This window comes from Salvelinus namaycush, chromosome 20 (genome assembly GCF_016432855.1).
Source record: "Salvelinus namaycush isolate Seneca chromosome 20, SaNama_1.0, whole genome shotgun sequence".
NCBI classification, from domain to species: Eukaryota; Metazoa; Chordata; class Actinopteri; order Salmoniformes; family Salmonidae; genus Salvelinus; species Salvelinus namaycush.
This window is the reverse complement of record NC_052326.1, coordinates 23,297,171-23,316,831: the sequence shown is the minus strand read 5'-3', so window position 1 is coordinate 23,316,831 and position 19,661 is coordinate 23,297,171. Positions and strand designations below refer to the sequence as shown.

The following is a 19,661-nucleotide window of genomic DNA, read 5'->3' as shown; positions in this document are numbered from 1 at the left end:
GCTGAGCTAGGGCGGTGTTTGTGAGACTAGGGCGCATCCCAAAGGTGGCCGGGTCTTTTTACAAAAATGTCTGTAGCGTCCTAATGGTTTGAGCTACAAACTCATATACGCGATCTATGAAAAGTTGGGACTCTAACAAACACACATGTGACATGTTTTCCTCTGATGCTCACAAGCTACACAAGGGTCGTTAGAAGGTAACGGGCTCTTCTACATAGATCATAGGAAATCCCAGGACATAGTGTCTATAATACTGTAATAAGCTCACATAGTTTCTGTCACAAACACCAAACTCCACACAGTTGTCACTGACCAGTTCAATATTAATTTCCCACTGAGCAAACAATTTCTGTACTTACAGCATTCATATAAATTAATTTTTATCTGGTTTTGCTTTGTTGGACAATTTTTTTGACATTTGTCAAAACTCATGAATGCAACTAATTTATCAAATTGTTTTGTGTTCTGTTTGTAGCCCTGTTCTGAAAATAAAATGGTCAAACACTTCATTGTGAGGCTAAATATAAGGGTTGGACATGCAGATAAATGAAAAGCCAATTTTTGCTGGGGTCTCGGGACTGATAGGGTGAGCCAATTTGACAAGTTAAGAATTCCCAGAATGAACTGGGAATGCTGTCCTACACTGAGGTGTCAACGTACAAAGCCAAGGTTTTTACTTCCTGTCAGGATGTTTGAGTGTGTGCTAGCATCTCTACCTCATCCCTCACACTGTGATGTGTTCATAGTGCCACACTCCTGTCACATCAAAGTCAGATGGGAGGAGACATCCTTACCATGCCTTTGGCACACTCCCATCCTTCAAACTGTTAGAAGTTAGTGCTGTAAGTGTAGACACGGGAAAGAGCACTGCCTGGCAGCACAGGAAGTTGGTGGCTCCTTAATTGGGGAGGAGAGGCTCATGATAATGGCTGGACCAGAATTAGTGGAATGCCATTCCATTCGCTCCGATCCAGTCATTATTATGAGCCGTTCTACCCTCAGCATCCTCCACTACCTGACAGACACCAAATGTCTGGATGTATAGGCCCAAAGAACCTGCTGTCTCTTTTTATACTCAACTTTCTCATCACAACTTTTTCCACTGTTATGAATCCTAATGGAATCAGACAACCAGAGCCAATGTGCAGGCAGGCATAGGCAGTGGTGCTCATTAACTAAAGGGAAATTGAAAAAACATATCTAGACAAACTAAATATTCAAACTGGTCACTGGCATATTTGTAACTCATTAGTTGAACATTTCTCAACCTTCTGTAGGGGGAATATAAATGACGTGTTACTATTCCTATTGAAACAAGTCTGAAGAATAATTGTCATTTTGTCATGTCAAAATATTTAGCACAGGTCCTGGGTACTTTATAGTGTCATTACAAAGCTATGCCAAGTATTCTAGGGGCTGATCTCATGGTGATACATACTGCAGTGGAATGCTTTTTTATGCAGATTTATGGAATAACATTATGTCTGTTGTGCAGCACAATTGGGAGAGCTCCATGTGGGATGCTTCAAATAAATCCCCATCACGCTTTGAATTATATGATGTCCATTGTTCCCTTTAATACATAGATGTACATTCACTGGTCATATTCAATTGTTAATGGCATTGTTGTAGCCTAAATTTCAGGCTAATGCCATATTCACATGTAAGATTTAATCTGATTTCTTTTTTTTACCATAGAGCTCATTACCAGCAATAAAACGCAATGTGTTGGATTGAGAATGTTGGCGCTTCTAATTGACAGCTCTTGAATGGTGTGAGTGTGGGAGAGAAGCTCCGGTTAGCTAGCGTTTTCCGGAGGCGCCAGTGCTAGCTTTTGTGTAACAGCAGCTGGACCATTCAGTTTGAACATGTTTACTCAACAGAATCGAGTCTTTCATGCCTTAATTCTCCCTCCCAAAATCAAGCTCCTACAGTGAAAACACTCCACTGGGCACAGACGTCAGTTCAAAGTCTAGCCTTGATATACATTTGGTTGAGTTGTCAACTAACATGAATTCAACGTGAAATCAACAAAATATTTCACCATGTGATTGGGTTTAGGTTAAAAGTTTGGTTAATAAATGAAGAAAAAAATACGAAATGCCCTTATTGATGACTTTTGCAAATCCAATTCGTTTTCCACTTTGTCTTCACATACATTTTTGTGGTTGAAATTACTTGTAAAGAGCGTTGATTCAACCAGTTTTTGCCCAATGGGAAATTTAGAGCAAGATGTTTTTATGGTGGGAAGCAAAATAAATAGTAACGTTACTCTGTGTGGGAAGGCTGTACATCAATATTTTTTTGTCGGGAAATATGGAGACCACCTGTAGTCTTGTAGGCTTCGTTTAGGTTAAGTTGTTCGCTGAAATATTTTGGTATAAATCATTGTGTAGTCCTGTTGGTATCATTCTGAATGATGTGAAATTATGTATTTTTATGCATAAAGTTCAGTCATTCCTGGCCTTTAAGTGCCACCTTATTTTAAATAGAGGTGTAGGCCTACCGTGTCTATAAGTGTTGTGTAAAAAAACATAGAAATAGTAGCCTAATTAATAGAGATTCATCCATAAATTGTAATTTCCTTTTATTTATTGGGGAATATTTCCATATCAATGTGATAATCAATGTTCCAATCACAGTTTGTTTCAGGACACATTACAATTCAGCAACATATGGCTGAGTTATTTTCCCATAAATACACCAAGGTATTACTTTAATATATTTTACAATATGTAAAAATATTTTACTTCACAATTGTGAAGTTAAAAATATATGCGCAATAGCACAATACAGGATATGGAATTTACATTCTAAACAGAATAATAACAATAATTTAAACTTTTACGAACAAAAGATAAATTGTAAAGGGAATAATTTCCTACAAGAGATCATACTTGGTCGTGCAGCTAGACCAACATATTATCTGGTTTTGACATCGAAAGTCTCAAAATAGGCTATGCGCATCACCAGGGTCTCCACAAAGGCCCACTTCCACCTGCGGTGACACATTTCGGAGTTCTGCTGTTGTGAGGGACAGTCGCGCGGTTTGGACTCAGCACAACTCTGTCACCAAGTTTCTGTGCCCGATGGAAGTGATCGACAAGTTTATGTTGCGAGTCAGTCGGCTGGTTGTGCGCTGAGAGGAAACGCAGCGTCTCCTCCAGGCACCGGGTGAATCCCTCCGCGTAGCTCTGGACAGTTGACGCTGCGTTGAATGAAGAAGCAGGGCGCGTGCTGTTGTCTTTCAGGTAAAACACAGCTGTCTCGAGAATGTCAGCCTTCTCCAGTTTAGAGTTGGGTTGGTGTGCTTGAAGTTCGGTTTTGAGGAGTGACTTGAGATGTTCGATGCTGCTGTTGATGCGGTCTCGGCGCATCTTCTCGACCACTGGTTTTCTCAGCTAGATAAAATAAATAATCTGATTAGTTAATCGCAGTTTAAAAAGACATCTTCAAATTAAAAGTTAACAAATTGAAATGATGAATACAGAGGACAGTAGTCAATTGTACTTAGCCTACTTTGATTTTATCTTTCGTAGTCCTCACTATGTTGCACATATTGACAGGAGCCATTGCTGTCGGTCAGTTGGTGTTTGTTCTTAGTAAAGATAGTTGCGGATGTCAGAAGTGTGGTTTGACCACCTCTACAGGGCTTCTGTATTTATACACCCCTCACACTGTAAACCCGTGTGGGTTTCAGTTTGACAGGTTTCCCACACTTGCTGGCCAATCAGGAACGCGGACAGTACAAAGAAAGAGGGTTCCATTACTTCATGCTAAATTGACTGTCTATTGCTTTGGGACAATGAGCGTGTCCCACGGGAACAGGTGGACTGTGCAATAGAGTAAATGCTCTGAAATATTTGACTGTGTTCCTTGCGACTGCACACCAAGATGTTGCTCCATTCACGGTCAAACCAAAAGGCGGGAAATAAATCCTGAGTAAGTAAATGGGTTTCAGAAGATTATTCAGGATCAAGAGGCGTTGCTTCTGTATGCTTTTTCCCGCATTTTTTTTTAATACATTACTTAGTTTGATGAATTCATTCAACCTTACACAATGTTTGATTTGGCTATTTTATGTGCAAGTTATAATTATGATTGTTATTCTTATGCGCAAGTTATAATTATGATTGTTATAGCCACTCTTACTCATATTGTATTATAATATGAACCATAACAATAGTATGATAATAAATAGCATATAATTAGACATTAGCCTATATAATACGTTTTTCAAAAACTATTATTATTATTATTATACTATGTCTGTTGTCATTGAAAGGATATTTTCGATATAGGCTATACAGCGACAGTCTATTTATATACAGGTAGTTTATGCGAACCTTTGCAAACGACTCTTTCCTGTTCGCTTCATCACCAATCGGTCAACAATGTATCAACGTGATATTTTTCTATATGGCCCCTTGGGAATGAGATGCCTCATTGAGGAACGTGACGAATGCGGTATTGAGCACAGCACACTTACATTGTGCTCTGTTGAAAGTGTGCTGTGGGAAAGTTGGGACACCACAGCCTACAGGATTAGTCTTTGAATAGAGGAGCAGCTGGCTTCTGTGGCGGGAAACCTCTGTCAGCTGGGTGAATTCTACAATACATGTTTTACCTCTCTAGTTCTAGTTAGAGGGCATCAGTCCAGTTGTGCAACAGTTGTGAAATGTTAGAATTTCAATAAAAATTTTGTTGGTATTTTTTACATATTCAAAATTCCACAGATAATGAAAAGTTGCCCATTTCAATGGGAAAAGTTGCAGCAATCATTGCTGGCAACATTATGGGCCTATAGGATAATGAAAACAACCTGTTGAATGGAAAGTATGTCTACTCCAAAATAGTTGGGTTCTGCTGGATCATCTTTGATAATCCATACAAATTATCAAAGATTAAAGGTTCAATTGTTTTATTCAATTTTGTGTGATGTTTATAACCACATGAGATGCCATATAAACGGTGGTATCTTTTAAATGACCTATTAGCTATAATTAGTGCACCTAGTTTCACTCATGGCCATGGGCACTGTCTTGTTCTACTTGGACCTATAATTATAGAACTGTTTAATTTGTTGGTCTATGTTATCTGTCACATCAATTAACATCTTACAGTAAAAACAGTTATTTTTGTTCATTCATGCTGTTTCTGTGTATTTTTAAACTCCAGATTGTGAGATTGTCTTAACCAACCTTGCATCTCCCACATGTATCCCTCTCTCTCTTCTGCCAAACTGTGCCATGTAAAAGGGCACAATGCATTCCTGACTGTTGTGCTGAACCAGGCTTCGCCTGAGAGGGGCAGGTGCTTGGTATCACGCGCCTCATCAAGTAGGGTATCCTTGAGGCATGAGCCACACAGGGACCTGGGAAATGCCTGACCTCTCTTTAGACCTGATAAATCCTCCTCAATGTGGACCCCGGTCTATGGTATCCCATGGACATGTGACCTGAAGCGGGAAATTGTCAAATGTTTGACTTCTGTCTTAGTCGACGCCCTGTCAGTACTGTCATGGGTCAGTGTGTTGGTGGTCAGTTTTAATAGGTATTCACACATACAAAAACAATAAATATCTTATTCTTGCTCTGCAATGTACCACTTCATGTTTTTTCCATTAACTAGTTCCGGAGAAGGTTCAGTCTTTTTTAGGTATCATTGGATTGTGTATTTACTGTATGTCCATGTCTGTATTCCATTATCAGACAATAACACAAATATAACATGTATTTGGCTTTATATCATAATAGCAGCCTCAAGTCTTATTATTTGCATTCCAGTATGATCTACCTGTGACTTCCTCTAGGTGTGGAGTGTGTGAGAGTCCTGGGCTCGCCCAGCAGAGTTCCAGATGGCCTATTGAGTTCCAGGCATAATGAGGGGTGATGGATCAGTGGCGGCTGTGGCAGGGTGGGGCGCAGCCGTGAATGGGGGCTAAGTGTGGGAAAGAGGAGCAGGTCGGAGCTCTCACACATTCCTCACTGGAGAGAGGGAGAGGGCCTTTGGCTGCACACAGACACTGGGACATCTGGGCTCAAAGCTATGGAGACTGTTTTGGTGTGTGTGCGTGTGTCCATGCACGTGGGCGAGAGTGTGTGTGTGTGTGGAGGTGCTTATAATGAGGCCGTCGCTTTTCTTCCTGAATAGATGGAATGTCCACATTGGAATGTGTTCATACTCAAATAATGTTTTCATCTGCATAGTCATGACTCACTTATTAGAAATATCTTTAAAGAGAGAAGAAAAGACAGACCAGAAATTATTTCCCTCCAAAAATACCCTTGCCATCTGCCTCTTTACACATCAAGCATTGACAAATAACTCACAAATGTTGTCCATTTAGTTTAGAGCAACCATTTGAATCAATGTTAAACATTTTAATGCAAGTGTCTAGTAAGTTATTGAAGTATGTAGACATTTACCAATTCTATTGACTTATTCACGAGTGATAGGAGAAACATTATTTAGTAATAGCCTCTGATGAGAAGAGAGTGAAGTTCACTGTATTGTACTGTCCAAAGGCTTCAGTGGGGGCAGATGTTTGACTGCAGGTTCCATTAATGAGAGGCCAGAGGAGATTAGAGGAGGAGAGGTGTAATCAGTGTTAGGTAAGTGTGCACGCACACAGGCCGGCCATGTGAACGAGGGCGAGGTGGGGGGAACACACGTGCCCCCTAGCTCAGCAGTGCCTCTGATCTGGGCAGTAGGTTGAAAGGGTGTCTCTAGAGGGGGGCAAGGGGATGGTGGATGGAGGGGAGATGGGGTGTGGCCTATTGACTGGAGGAGGTATGAGTAGGATCCTCTCCTGCTTTCCCACACTCTCTTTCACATTTACTACATATTCTGTGGGGGGACTGAGTGAAGGTGTCTCACAATGGAAGTGTGCCTTCCCAGAAGGTGCTGGATAATTGTGTTTAATTGGCATCTACAATGTGAATGTTTCTCTCTCTCTCTCTCTCTCTCTCTCTCTCTCTCTCTCTCTCTCTCTCTCTCTCTCTCTCTCTCTCTCTCTCTCTCTCTCTCTCTCTCTCTCTCTCTCTCTCTCTCTCTCTCCCCCCCCCCCCCCCCCCCCCCAGTGTACCTTTCTCATGCTTTCTGTACATGTGAAAGACAGAGAAGATGTAAAGGGTATATAAGTTACGGATGTAAGGGGAGAGAAATTATTTAATTTATACAGCACACTTACAGTACTATCACAGTATTGCAGTACATTCAATTTGATTTATTTGAATTCATGTTGATTTTTAATTAACATTGTGTCTTCTGATTATATTCATTGTCTCCTTAATAGGTTAGCATTCATTTCTGCAATGTGAAGTGTGCAGTATCTATATGCCTTTAGGGTTCCTTATCAAGTCTGACTCAGTCCCAATCTGCAGAGGCCTGATAGGGAATGTTCCCAGGTAATAAAAGTGTAACGATGTGCTTGTATTCAGTCTCTTCCTCTGATATCTGCAGCACCGTTCCCTCTGTTGAGGCCAGTAAACCATGAGATAATGGATGCCTCTCCCATTGTTGTGTCCACCTCGCCCACTGGCCTCTGAGTGTGGGAAAGCTAATCCAGCCTGGTACACATGGCTTTGTAATGCTAATGGCCTCCTATAAATAGGGGAGTGGGCTCCTCTCTCAGCTCACAACCCTCTCGCCTTCCTCAGAGAAGCACACTCTCACTCTAACATGGCTCCTACCTACACCAGAGACTCTGACAACACCATGCTCTCTATTAAAGACAAACATAAAGTAAGTATTGTTTATGACATATGTTTGTGTCATAGTTTACTATTGAATCCTTTTCTTCATGATTTGAACTTAAAGGACAGATAACTAACTGAATGCCCTCTTTTCTTCATCAGCTAAGGAAACCAGTTGTGGAGAAGATGCGTAGAGACCGCATCAACACCTGCATAGAGCAGCTCAAGACCCTGCTGGAGAGGGAGTTCCACAAACAGGACCCCAATGCCAAGCTGGAGAAGGCTGACATCCTGGAGATGACGGTGGGGTTCCTGAAGCAGCAGCTGCAGCCTCAGAGCCCAGTTCCTCAGAGGGCCCACAGTGAGGGCTACTCCCAGTGCTGGAGGGAGACACTGCACTTCCTGTCTTCCAGCTCCATGAAGGACATGATGCTCCAGAACCTCCAGAGAGCTGGCCAGGACAACTGTCTCTCCTCTCCACTCTCCTCCCAACACCAAAACCACAGCCAGGGTCCAGTGAAGCAGGCCATCACAGGCCACAAATCAGTCTGGAGGCCTTGGTAGAACCACCGCATAGAGAGACTCTCTATCTCACAAACTGGATGGGTGTTTACCATCTTTCTTGCTGTAGGAAATACATTTCCAAAAGTTATATTGAAATTATATTATTTTCTTGTTATATTTGAACGGAATTCTACTGATGTGATTATTTGTTCTCAGAGAAGAAGCTGAAAACACATTTGTATTAATTCATAATGAAGAATATGTTTGATATTTTACGTGTATGTTTATGTGTGTATGCATTTTGTGCTCACTTGATGCACCAATGTGTTCTTTAGTCCTTTCATTTTCTATGAATATGATTTGTAAAGGTTATATCTTAACGTGTATGGTTGCTTAGCTAACTCAAATCTTGCTTTAACTCTATTGTATGTACTGTCCTATTAAAGGACATTTACACATGCTTTGATATGCCTTTTGTAAAGGCTTTTTGGGACGTTGTTGTTCCACCATAGGCACTGTTGTGCTGTGAAATGTATTGTTGACACTGTGTGTCTTTCATTCTCACTTGATAAAGTGAACAGACACCTAAAATGGATTCCAATAAATGTTTTGGAAAGCAACCATACTGTGTGTGTGTTTCTAAAGGAGCTGTAGTTAACCAGGGGATGATGGGATATGTAGAAAAAGTCATAATGTACAGGGTAGATGGAAAGTAACGATTTTATAAACGGAAGTGGAGATAAACAGGGAACAACAGATAACACAAACAGGCAGATGTACTGATAGATACTACAGGTAGAAGAGCAGGCATCTGGCCACATCATATAAAGTAAATCACAGTCTAATGCCTGTAAACCTAAGTTGTAAGGTCACAATTACTGTAATGGAATTCTCTATCTAGCTGTTACATTGACGTTATTGGATACTGCTGCATTGCATAGTTTATCTTGTGAGATGCACTTATTTTCAAATATACATTTTGAAAATAGCTGCCTGCCCAAATATAGTTGCTTAATTTGGTGAGCTCACATCTCAACACCAACCTGGAAATGTTGCATGGTTTATCTTGACATTTACATTAACATGTTTTTGTTAAGTAGAGATCACATTGAAAGTGATGTACAGTCAATGGAATAATACAAATAATAAAAACAGGAAAACAAGCATCATAACATGTTTATTAGTACATGTTGTGCTGAGACATATGTGTTGGTATTGGTGGTGGAACTGCATGTCTTGAACAGGGCATATTGATACTTTGTAGAGGTCAATAATCAATTATCAGGGATTGGCTTAGTGTGTATACCACATGGTCTGCATCTGGTAGCATGAGTCTGGAGCTCACCCAGCTTTCCCACACTCCTCAACCAATAACAGCCCTGATTAGGACAATAGATAACATCAATGACTTTGTGTGTGAGTGTCAATGTGACTGAGTGTGTGTGCGTGCGCGCGTGCATGACAGAGAGTGAGAGAGAGACCATGCATGGGCTGTGGGTGGAGCAGCAGTCAGTGAGTTTAGAGGAGGATGTGTGTCATGGTTGGTGTCCGGTGTGTGTGTGTGTGTGTGTGTGTCTGTGTGTGTGTGTGTGTGTGTGTGTGTGTGTGTGTGTGTGTGTGTGTGTGTGTGTGTGTGTGTGTGTGTGTGTGTGTGTGTGTGTGTGTGTGTGTGTGTGTGTGTGTGTGTGTGTGTGTGTGTGAGACGGTGTGTGTGTGAGACGGTGTGTGTGTGAGACGGTGTGTGTGTTTGCTTAAGGTGTGTTGACTCTAATCTATCACCTGGGAGCAGACTTACCCTCCAGACTGACACCTGCTTGCATCAGGCAGATAAGATAGGTTTCCCACGGCGCTACACAGCGAGGCCTTGCAACAGGCACAGGCCCATCCTGTCATATAGATACTAACACTCACATCTTCAAAACAAAGCTTAACCCTCACAGCACTGTTGTGTCACTAAGTCAATAAATTCTCTAATATAATATAAGTGCATTCAGACTTTATTTTGTACACACCATTAGATTAAAGAACAGATAAATAAATGCAATTTCACACAGGGTAGAATATACTTTAACGAGAAAAGACATTTAAATGTTAATCAAAACTAGTTTGAATACTATCCAAATTTAAATGCATGCCAGTTTCATACATTATTTATGAAATGCGTTCAACCAATATATTTTTTTTCTTGTTAAGAAATACAGAGGGACTGTTAGCGATAATCACTTGTATTTAATAATGAAGAAGGACGTGATGATTAAATGAATAAGCAGTTTTTTTCTCCAGGCTGTGAGTGGGTGGGGGGGGATCAGGATTCTCAGCATCATGCCTAGAGGATAATTTAGCGCGGCACACTTCCTTTGTCCCTGCGATGAAAGGGGAGAATGAAACAGGAGTGTGGGAAAGCCGAGGAGAGACACGCCACACAGTCACACAGCCCGACAGTCAGTCAGGCAGCGGCCCGGCTCACCAGCTGTTTGATGAAACCAGAGCTGACAGAGCCGACGGCCCAACGTTAGCCTGGGGCTTTACATAGAAAGCCCAAGACAGGCACGTTGGACACACACACAATGGCACAAACACGTGTGTGTGCGCCGATGCTCATGTTCTCATTTTAATCGTACCTGTACTATATACATACATTATTACATGAGTATGCATTTAATGTTCTCTTATTGGGGTGTCAGTACATACAACGTCAACATATTATCAACACATGCAACTGAATAAATAATAAAACATATCTTAATTAGAGCTACAAACTAAAGGCTGCAACTTTAATAAAACTATTATTGACATTTGACCTATGAAGAGAGTAGATTCTGAGATTTAGAGTACATGAATTGTGTGTGACAGAGTGTGACAGACAGACAGAGAGAGAACGAGAGACAGACAGCAACACAATTAGACCCAAACAAATCATGAGAAAAGTAAAAGATATTTACTTGACACATTGGAAAGAATTAACCAAATAACAGAGACCACTGGAATGCTATTTGGGTCTAAACAGAGAGTAAATACACAGTGGGAGAATACCTGATCACTGTGACTGACCCAAAATTAAGGAAAGCTTTGACTATGTTCAGACTCAGTGAGCATAGCCTTGTATTGAGAGAAGCCGCTGTAGACAGACCTGGCTCTCAAGATTAGACAAGCTATGTGCACACTGCCCACAAAATAAGGTGGAAACTGAGCTGCACTTCCTAACCTCATGCCAAATGTATTACCATATAAGAGACACATATTTCCCTCAGATTACACAGACCCACAATGAATTTGAAAACAAATCAAATTTTGATAAACTCCCATATCTATAAGGTGAAATACATGTGCCTTCACAGCCTTCACAGCAGCAATATGTGTGACCTGTTGCCACAAGAAAAGGCAACCATGTATCCCATGCAAATTAAGCCCTTTGAATTAAATTGGGAAAGAGAGAGAGAGACTTGAGACTTCAGTGGCGATAAAATAATCAATATTACCAATATGCATATGCAGGTCCACACAGTTTAGTTTAGGACATGTATGTCAACAATATGAAAATACAATGTCTTTACAACAAAATGTTTCAGTATTTTTTTATTTTACTAGGCAAGTAAGTTAAGAACAAATTCTTATTTACAATGACGGCCTAGGAACAGTGGGTTAACTGCTTTGTTCAGGGGCAGAACGACAGATTTTCACCTTGTCAGCTTGGGGATTCGATCTAGCAACCTTTCAGTTACCGGCCCAATGCTAGGCTACCTGCCGCCCCAGTATGCATGATGACTCATCATGTGCAATCTGTTCCTTTATAAAAGGATTTCACTTAAACGTGATAATTCATCTCCAATAAATATTTTGCATTTAGAATACAATTGATTCTATATTCATCATCAATATCTGAGTCGACTCCATAAGAGTCATATGCCACATGGCAGGAAGTTTAGGCAGCAGAAAAAGTATTGCCTACGTCTACTCACAAAGCAGATTCATAGTAGTCTATTTTACAGACAGCTCCATACAGGGGACAACAAACTATAACGCTTGTCATATGACGTTTTCTATCCTTCATAAAGGACCTAAGCAGATAGTACAATCAGAAACAGAGATTTCCTACAGGATGAAAGATGGTAAACACCCATCCAGTTTCTGAGACAGAGAGTCTCTCTATGCGGTGGTTCTACCAAGGCCTCCAGACTGGTTCGTGGCCACTTGTGGCCTGCTTCACTGGACCCTGGCTGTGGTTTTGGTGTTGGGAGGAGAGTGGAGAGGAGAGACAGATGTCCTGGCCAGCTCTCTGGAGGTTCTGGGGCATCATGTCCTTCATGGAGCTGGAAGACAGGAAGTGCAGTGTCTCCCTCCAGCACTGGGAGTAGCCCTCACTGTGGGCCCTCTGAGGAACTGGGCTCTGAGGCTGCAGCTGCTGCTTCAGGAACCCCACCGTCATCTCCAGGATGTCAGCCTTCTCCAGCTTGGCATTGGGGTCCTGTTTGTGGAACTCCCTCTCCAGCAGGGTCTTGAGCTGCTCTATGCAGGTGTTGATGCGGTCTCTACGCATCTTCTCCACAACTGGTTTCCTTAGCTGATGAAGAAAAGAGGACATTCAGTTAGTTATCTGTCCTTTAAGTTCAAATCATGAAGAAAAGGATTCAATAGTAAACTATGACACAAACATATGTTATAAACAATACTTACTTTATGTTTGTCTTTAATAGAGAGCATGGTGTTGTCAGAGTCTCTGGTGTAGGTAGGAGCCATTCTGTTAGAGTGAGAGTGTGCTTCTCTGAGGAAGGCGAGAGGGTTGTGAGCTGAGAGAGGAGCCCACTCCCCTATTTATAGGAGGCCATTAGCATTACAAAGCCATGAGTTCCTGGCTGGATTAGCTTTCCCACACTCAGAGGCCAGTGGGTGAGGCGGACATAACAATGGGAGAGGCATCCATTATCTCATGGTTTACTGGCCTCAACAGAGGGAACGGTGCTGCAGATATTAAAGGCACAGACTGAACACGAGCAGGTCGTTACACTTTTATTACCTGGGAACATTCCTTATCAGGCAGATGGGGACTCGGTCAGACCGTAGACTTGATAAGAGACCTTAAAAGCATACAAAATGAGACACTGCACACTTCACATGGCAGATAGGCAGAGAATAATCACACTAAAGAGATTATTAACATAAAAAATTAATTGTATGAGTGATGGGAAAAAAATCTGACTATTACTTGAATAATTCAATGGATGTTTTGTTTACAAACTTGATGAGTACAGTTAAAATGAACGAATAATCTCTCTCCATCTCTCAGTGTAGTTAGGCGCCAAGGTAGGTGTGATTAACCGGCACACTTTTGGGTGGCAGCATGTCCCATTCACGTCCCACTGACAACACCATGCTCTCTACTAAAGACAACTTTCCACTCTAAGACATAAGGACATGTGCAAATAATGTTAGATAAAGAAAGACAGATAGATGTCTTGTATTATCTTTCATGATCTTTGCTTCATCCCAGTTATCCTGACCCCCACACTTACAGCAACAGTTCGTATCATTAATATGTAGGACAAATGGATTATTCATCTAAACCATATTGGTCAGATCTCCCAATGGAGAAAGCACACGTCCAATCTGTCCCTCCAGATAACTAAACTGTGTGTGTGTGTGTGTGTGTGTGTGTGTGTGTGTGTGTGTGTGTGTGTGTGTGTGTGTGTGTGTGTATGTGTGTGTGTGTGTGTGTGTGTGTGTGTGTGTGTGTGTGTGTGTGTGTGTGTGTGTGTGTGTGTGTGTGTGTGTGTGTGTGTGTGTGTGTGTGACAGAGCGATAGGGGGAGGCAAGAGAGATGGAGAGAGATTATTAGTTCATTTTAACTTTACATTAAATTAGTTCGAGGGCTAAAGTATGCAACTGCATCTACTGACAGACGTTGCAGTAAACACAGAATGTAGACTACTACCGGAAAGTGGGAAGTGAAAGGCAACCACACATTCGATTTCCTGTGGAGCAGCGCGTGGATCTAGCTTTATGAGTTATTTGACAAGCACCATGGGTGCAAAATGCATCTTTGATGTTTGTGGTAACGTGTGCCCGGCTACTCCTGTTTCCCTCTATCTCACCATGTGGTGGACATCAAAGATCCGTCAACGGAGACAGACTATTTTGCTCAAGGTAAATGGTGGGCTCGTGGGCAGTGTAGTTAGGCGCCAAGGTAGGTGTGATTAACCGGCACACTTTTGGATGGCAGCATGTCCCATTCACACACGTATGTTCCTTCCAACAGTGTTAGTGGGACATGGCAAATGGGGGATGTCATCAAATATATGTCGCTGAAATTTTATTGCGGTCGTCGGCTATATGGTTGGCTGTGGAGTGTGGGAAAGTTTCAGGTGTTAAAAATCCACGCAATTAGGTAGGGATGCGCATAGTATAAGTACAGACTCCACAGACTCATCACAAACTTATTTAGATTGGGTTGCTGGGCTGCTGTAGCCTACATATAGCTTTGTATGAGAGCTCGTTGAAGAATATCCACTCTAAATGTCCCAAGTTGGAACGCCTGTTTCCAACAGCCTGTTTCTAACGGCCATGGCTCCTTTTGCTGAAAGCAATAGGCTTACTTGTTCATCCAGTAATAAGGTAAGTAGCCGAATGCTCGGCATTTGACAAGCACAGCACCATTTTATTTTCATATTTTTAGTTTCAGTTTAATTATCACGAACAATAGTCTAATATTTTTTTCTTTATCCTTCCTTTAGTTACAGAAGCTCGTTGTGGAGAAAATTCGGAGAGACCGCATGAACAGCAGCATTGAGCAACTGAGAACACTTCTCCACAGAGGACAGATGTGTGGCCAGCAGCAGCAGCTCTTATCCAAACTGGAGAAAGCGGATATTTTGGAGTTGGCGGTGAGTTTCCTACAGAGGGAGACCAATGCGGGCGTTTCGCCCACCTACTCCCAGGGCTGCTCCCAGTGTCTGCAGGAGACCCTCCGCCACCTGTCCCTTCACGAGCCTCTGCAGGCTGCAGAACAACAGGAGATCAAACGCTTTTACGTGCTTCAGAAAACAGCCCTGTCCAGGAGCATGTCAAGTGAACAGCACGCGCGGTCTGCAGCCAAGCGGTCAACATCAAGGTCATCATCACGGCGTTCCCAAGGCTCTCTGTGGAGGCCATGGTAATAGCCTACTGACAACGATCACTGCATCACAAGACTAGGGAAGCGTACCCGAACATTTTTGATCATATTTGCTCCTCTCAACCCAACAACCAATGCTGTCGTTGATTTGTCTTATTTTCAGTATGGGCTTTTTATTGTCAGTTGTTCAACATTTGCACATATCTTGTTTTGATGTACCCAGAAATTGTCTACAGTGTATGACGAACACTGCTGCAAAGCAGTTGTATTATTATAGGGAGTAAGCTTCTCAAATTATTTTGCCTTTTGTAAAGGCGTTATACTCTGTTTTGTTGTATGATGTTACTTATCTTTTCAAGTTCAGCAATGATTCTTTTCACATCATGTTGTAATTGATACCACATCATGTTGTAATTGATACCACTTCATGTTGTAATTGATACCACATCATGTTGTAATTGATACCACTTCATGTTGTAATTGATACCACTTCATGTTGTAATTGATACCACTTCATGTTGTAATTGATACCACATCATGTTGTAATTGATACCACATCATGTTGTAATTGATACCACATCATGTTGTAATTGATACCACTTCATGTTGTAATTGATACCACATCATGTTGTAATTGATACCACTTCATGTTGTAATTGATACCACATCATGTTGTAATTGATACCACTTCATGTTGTAATTGAAACCACTTATTAAACATTCCTGATTATTTTCTACTAATTCTATTGGTTCTGTCTTGTATCTATTTCCCTCTTATCACACTGACTCATGGTGCATTGAGCCAATTGTGGAATGACTTCCAACATATTTATCTAAGTAGGCTAACATTTATCAGTCTTAGCTAGCAATGTAACCCTCAATGGCATTAGTAACTTAGTTTAGAAAGACTTTGCTTCGTGTGCTGCAATGTTCAGTGGCGGTCAATTCTAGTTCAGCACCATGGACAATTCAAGAGCTAATCGCACACCAGGGGGCGCTACCAGATAAGTATTTTCAAAATGTTCTAAACTTTTAGCTGTGGGCATTCACTTTTTGGGCTTAATCCGCACAATCTAAATGTGAAATTTAGCCCATTAATGTTCTTGAGTGAGGAGATTATTAAATAATAAAGGAAAGGAAAAAAGTGAAGAATCAATTAATTTGATTGCTTTTTTAGTTTATTAAAATTGACTCAACGTGAATAGACAAATAATAGTGATTTAACATCACAAACAGAACTTGGACAATTCTCCAAGACTTATAATACTCTAACAGAGTATAGGAAACACATTTACCGTCTTTATAAAAGACAACATCATTGTTTAAAATTAACAAGGGGTCTATGTGAGAGAATACACATTTATATGCAATATCTTCATTGCTGAAATTATCTGAATAACATTCACATCAAGCAAATTCTATAATTTTGATCTGACACAGATATATTACCCAGTTTGGGTAAAGTCTAATCATGGAGGAAGTTGAACAGACTGGTACATATTCAATAACTTTTCAATATTACCTTATCACTACAAAATGTAGTGGTAACATATAGACAATCACAAACAGATATAAAACCTATTTTGGGTTAAACATCCTCATGGAGGACCATTCAAGTTATTGTTGATCATGAATTAAAACATAATCAACATAATCAACACGTTTCATAAAACATAAATGGTTATTATTTCAATTAACACTTCTAAAATGGAGTGTTCATCGACTGGATCATTTTCATAGAAAAAAAATAAAAAGAGGTTCTCAGTCACAACAAGACTTTTAAAACCTCCTGCATGAGAAGAAGATGAGGAATATATATTCCTATTCTCATTACTGTCCACAACATTAATCTTAGACCAACATGGTCCATTTTGTTTGTTTGAGTGGAGCTCCGGTCTGTAGGACTTTACCAGGGCCTCCAGAGACCACTGTTGACTGAACTCTGCTCTTTGCTTATGCTGTGCTGGGGTGGGGGACTCAGCTGAGACAGGTCACTCTCCCTTCTGTTCTTATCAGAGGATGGCTGAAGTATCTGGAAGTGGCTCAGCAGTCTTCTCTGGGATGTGTCTTCACCTCATCCTTGGACAGGAAGTGCACAATCTCTTGGACACACTTGGAGCAGTGGAGGCTGCTGGGGGGAGGACGGCTCATAATAATGGCTGGAACGGCGCTAATTGAACTGCATCAAACACATAGAAACCATGAGTTTGATACCATTCCACCTATTCCGCTCCAGCCATTACCACAAGCCCGTCCTCCCCAATTAAGGTGCCACCAACTTCCTGTGACCTGGAGTAACCCTGGTGCTTAACATGAGGAGGAGCTCACTGGCTGGTACTGTTGCTGTTGTCTCAGGAAGAAAACTGTCATCTCCAGTATGTCTGCTTTCTCCAGCTTGGAGTCAGACTGCTGGTTGAGGATCTCTGGACCCAGGAGAGACTTGAGCTGCTCAATGCTGCTGTTGATACGATCTCTGCGTAACTTCTCCACTGTCTTTCTGTCTTTCTTAGCTGCAAGAAGAAGATAATAATGAATAACCTTATTCTGAAATATGACATTATTGAAACAAATAAACCATTACAATTTATTTAATTTCCTTGAATTTAAATCTTCAATTTACCTTATCGGTCAGAGTCAGGTGCTCCTTAATCGATCATGGCTGAAGTGATTGTAGGTGCCATGGCTGGATCTCTGTGCTGTAGAGGTCTCTGTGTAGAAAGTTAATCTGATTTCTACTGGCTTCATCTCTCCTATATATAGTCCCAAATCTGCATATGAAAGTGTGTGTCTTGGGCTTGTTGGAGTTTCTCACAGTCCGTAGCCAATGGGTGAGCTTGGGAAGACAATAAGGAATGTGGAGCTGCCACATGCTCAGTGCTCTTATTGCTGGGGTACAATGGTCACGTCTCAGGGGAACAGGTGGAGGGGTGATGGAGAGTAACTCACAGAGCGCTGTGTGACTCTGGGAAAGTGGTGACCCCCAGATCTGCTGCCTGATGTTGGGATCAATGACACTGACGGAACACACGCTCATCATCACAATTTACACAGATCCTCTACATTAAAACTCTTGGTGCTACACAGGTCCTTTTGATTGTTGGGTTTGTTGTTGAATACCATTATTTTTGATACAGTACAGGTTCAGTCACATTTAAGCACTAGAAGATGGGTTTGACCTCTTTGATTCTGCTGTTATGAATGTGTTGTGCTCTCCTAGAATTTAATTTCAAGGTAGGGCTGCTAATAAGATCCTGTTTGGATCACTGTTGACTGGCTGAGGATGGTTATTTATTGTACTCTCTTAGGCTCCTTCTCTAAATTTGCTTCATTCCTTTTAGAAATGTGTGTCAAATACAAAACCTCCCAATTATTGCACTCAGTATGATCAATATGACATGAAATGAGTAACAAACTATAAAAAACGTGCACATTTAAGTGGAGTCTAATTGATGAGTATTGAAGTGATTGATTATTGATGATCTTCTTGAAGAGAAAGAGTTTTGTATCTACACACCTTCACTACTTCTGTATTCAGAGAATGGAGGGAATTCTCCTTCAGTGTTGAGAGTTCAGAGGTAGCAGATGTGTTCTCTGTCTTGGGGCTATTGGTTAGTGTGAGTAGAGAGCGGATCTGAGTTTCCCACACTGAGTCCTGTGTGCTGTGATGAATGTACTACTAAAGCTGCTCAGTGGACTAGTAGTGACGGCCATTGGCTCTGTGTTGTCTATAGAAAGAGCCTGACATCACCGACCATCTGGATTCTGGAGGGAAAAACCAGGACTGGCTGATTCAGGTCCTAAACTCACAATATTCTGATACACTGTTATAGAAACATCATTAAAATAATTATACGGAAAATAGGAATATAATGCATAATACAAATGGCATTGAAAGTTATCATAATTTATTTGTGGCTTATCTCTCATATTGAAACATAACCAGACACATATCCATATAATAATTGAGAAAGAAGCATTTTCTACTCATGTATAGTTGCAGAGAACATGCTTACATAATATTTTTGATTTATTAATTGCATAAGCAAGAGTAATAAATAACCCCAAATACACCCTCCCACCCATTCTATCCACTGAACATTACAAGTGTGCCTATTCTCCATTGAGACTCCAGGTGGTACTGATGAGTCTAAACTGAAACTCTGCTCTTCAGAGCTTTCCCACACTCTGCCCATTGAAAGAGCTTTTCCTAAACAATTGAAGTGTGTCTTGTTATATGCTAATTAATCTCTACACAGGCAGTTCCCATAAAGCCACTGCAGGTAAAGCCCATTACTGAAATATTTTTCTTTTAAAAACGGATAAAGTTACACTGTTACAGATAATCAATGCAA

General features: G+C 41.1%; 4 protein-coding genes and 1 pseudogene across 4 annotated transcripts; 2 read left to right on the top strand and 3 right to left on the bottom strand.

Annotated features, from left to right (window-relative positions):
* Window positions 1-2,966: 2,966 nt before the first annotated feature.
* Window positions 2,967-3,573, bottom strand: LOC120064710 (transcription factor HES-5-like). Its single transcript, XM_039015329.1, has 2 exons — window positions 3,520-3,573; window positions 2,967-3,401 (listed from the first exon to the last, which is right to left on the bottom strand). Exons 1-2 carry the CDS (start codon window positions 3,571-3,573, stop codon window positions 2,967-2,969), a joined length of 489 nt encoding a protein of 162 aa, XP_038871257.1.
* A 4,110-nt stretch (window positions 3,574-7,683) lies between these two features.
* Window positions 7,684-8,261, top strand: LOC120064709 (transcription factor HES-5-like). Its single transcript, XM_039015328.1, has 2 exons — window positions 7,684-7,746; window positions 7,860-8,261. The coding sequence occupies exons 1-2, from the start codon at window positions 7,684-7,686 to the stop codon at window positions 8,259-8,261; spliced, it is 465 nt and encodes a 154-aa protein (XP_038871256.1).
* Window positions 8,262-12,360: 4,099 nt separating this feature from the next.
* Window positions 12,361-12,938, bottom strand: LOC120064708 (transcription factor HES-5-like). Its single transcript, XM_039015326.1, has 2 exons — window positions 12,876-12,938; window positions 12,361-12,762 (listed from the first exon to the last, which is right to left on the bottom strand). The coding sequence occupies exons 1-2, from the start codon at window positions 12,936-12,938 to the stop codon at window positions 12,361-12,363; spliced, it is 465 nt and encodes a 154-aa protein (XP_038871254.1).
* Window positions 12,939-14,759: 1,821 nt separating this feature from the next.
* On the top strand, window positions 14,760-15,352 carry LOC120064707 (transcription factor HES-5-like). The gene is made up of 2 exons (XM_039015325.1): window positions 14,760-14,810; window positions 14,930-15,352. Exons 1-2 carry the CDS (start codon window positions 14,760-14,762, stop codon window positions 15,350-15,352), a joined length of 474 nt encoding a protein of 157 aa, XP_038871253.1.
* Window positions 15,353-17,215: 1,863 nt separating this feature from the next.
* LOC120065530 lies at window positions 17,216-17,990 on the bottom strand (annotated as a pseudogene).
* Between the last annotated feature and the right edge of the window lie 1,671 nt (window positions 17,991-19,661).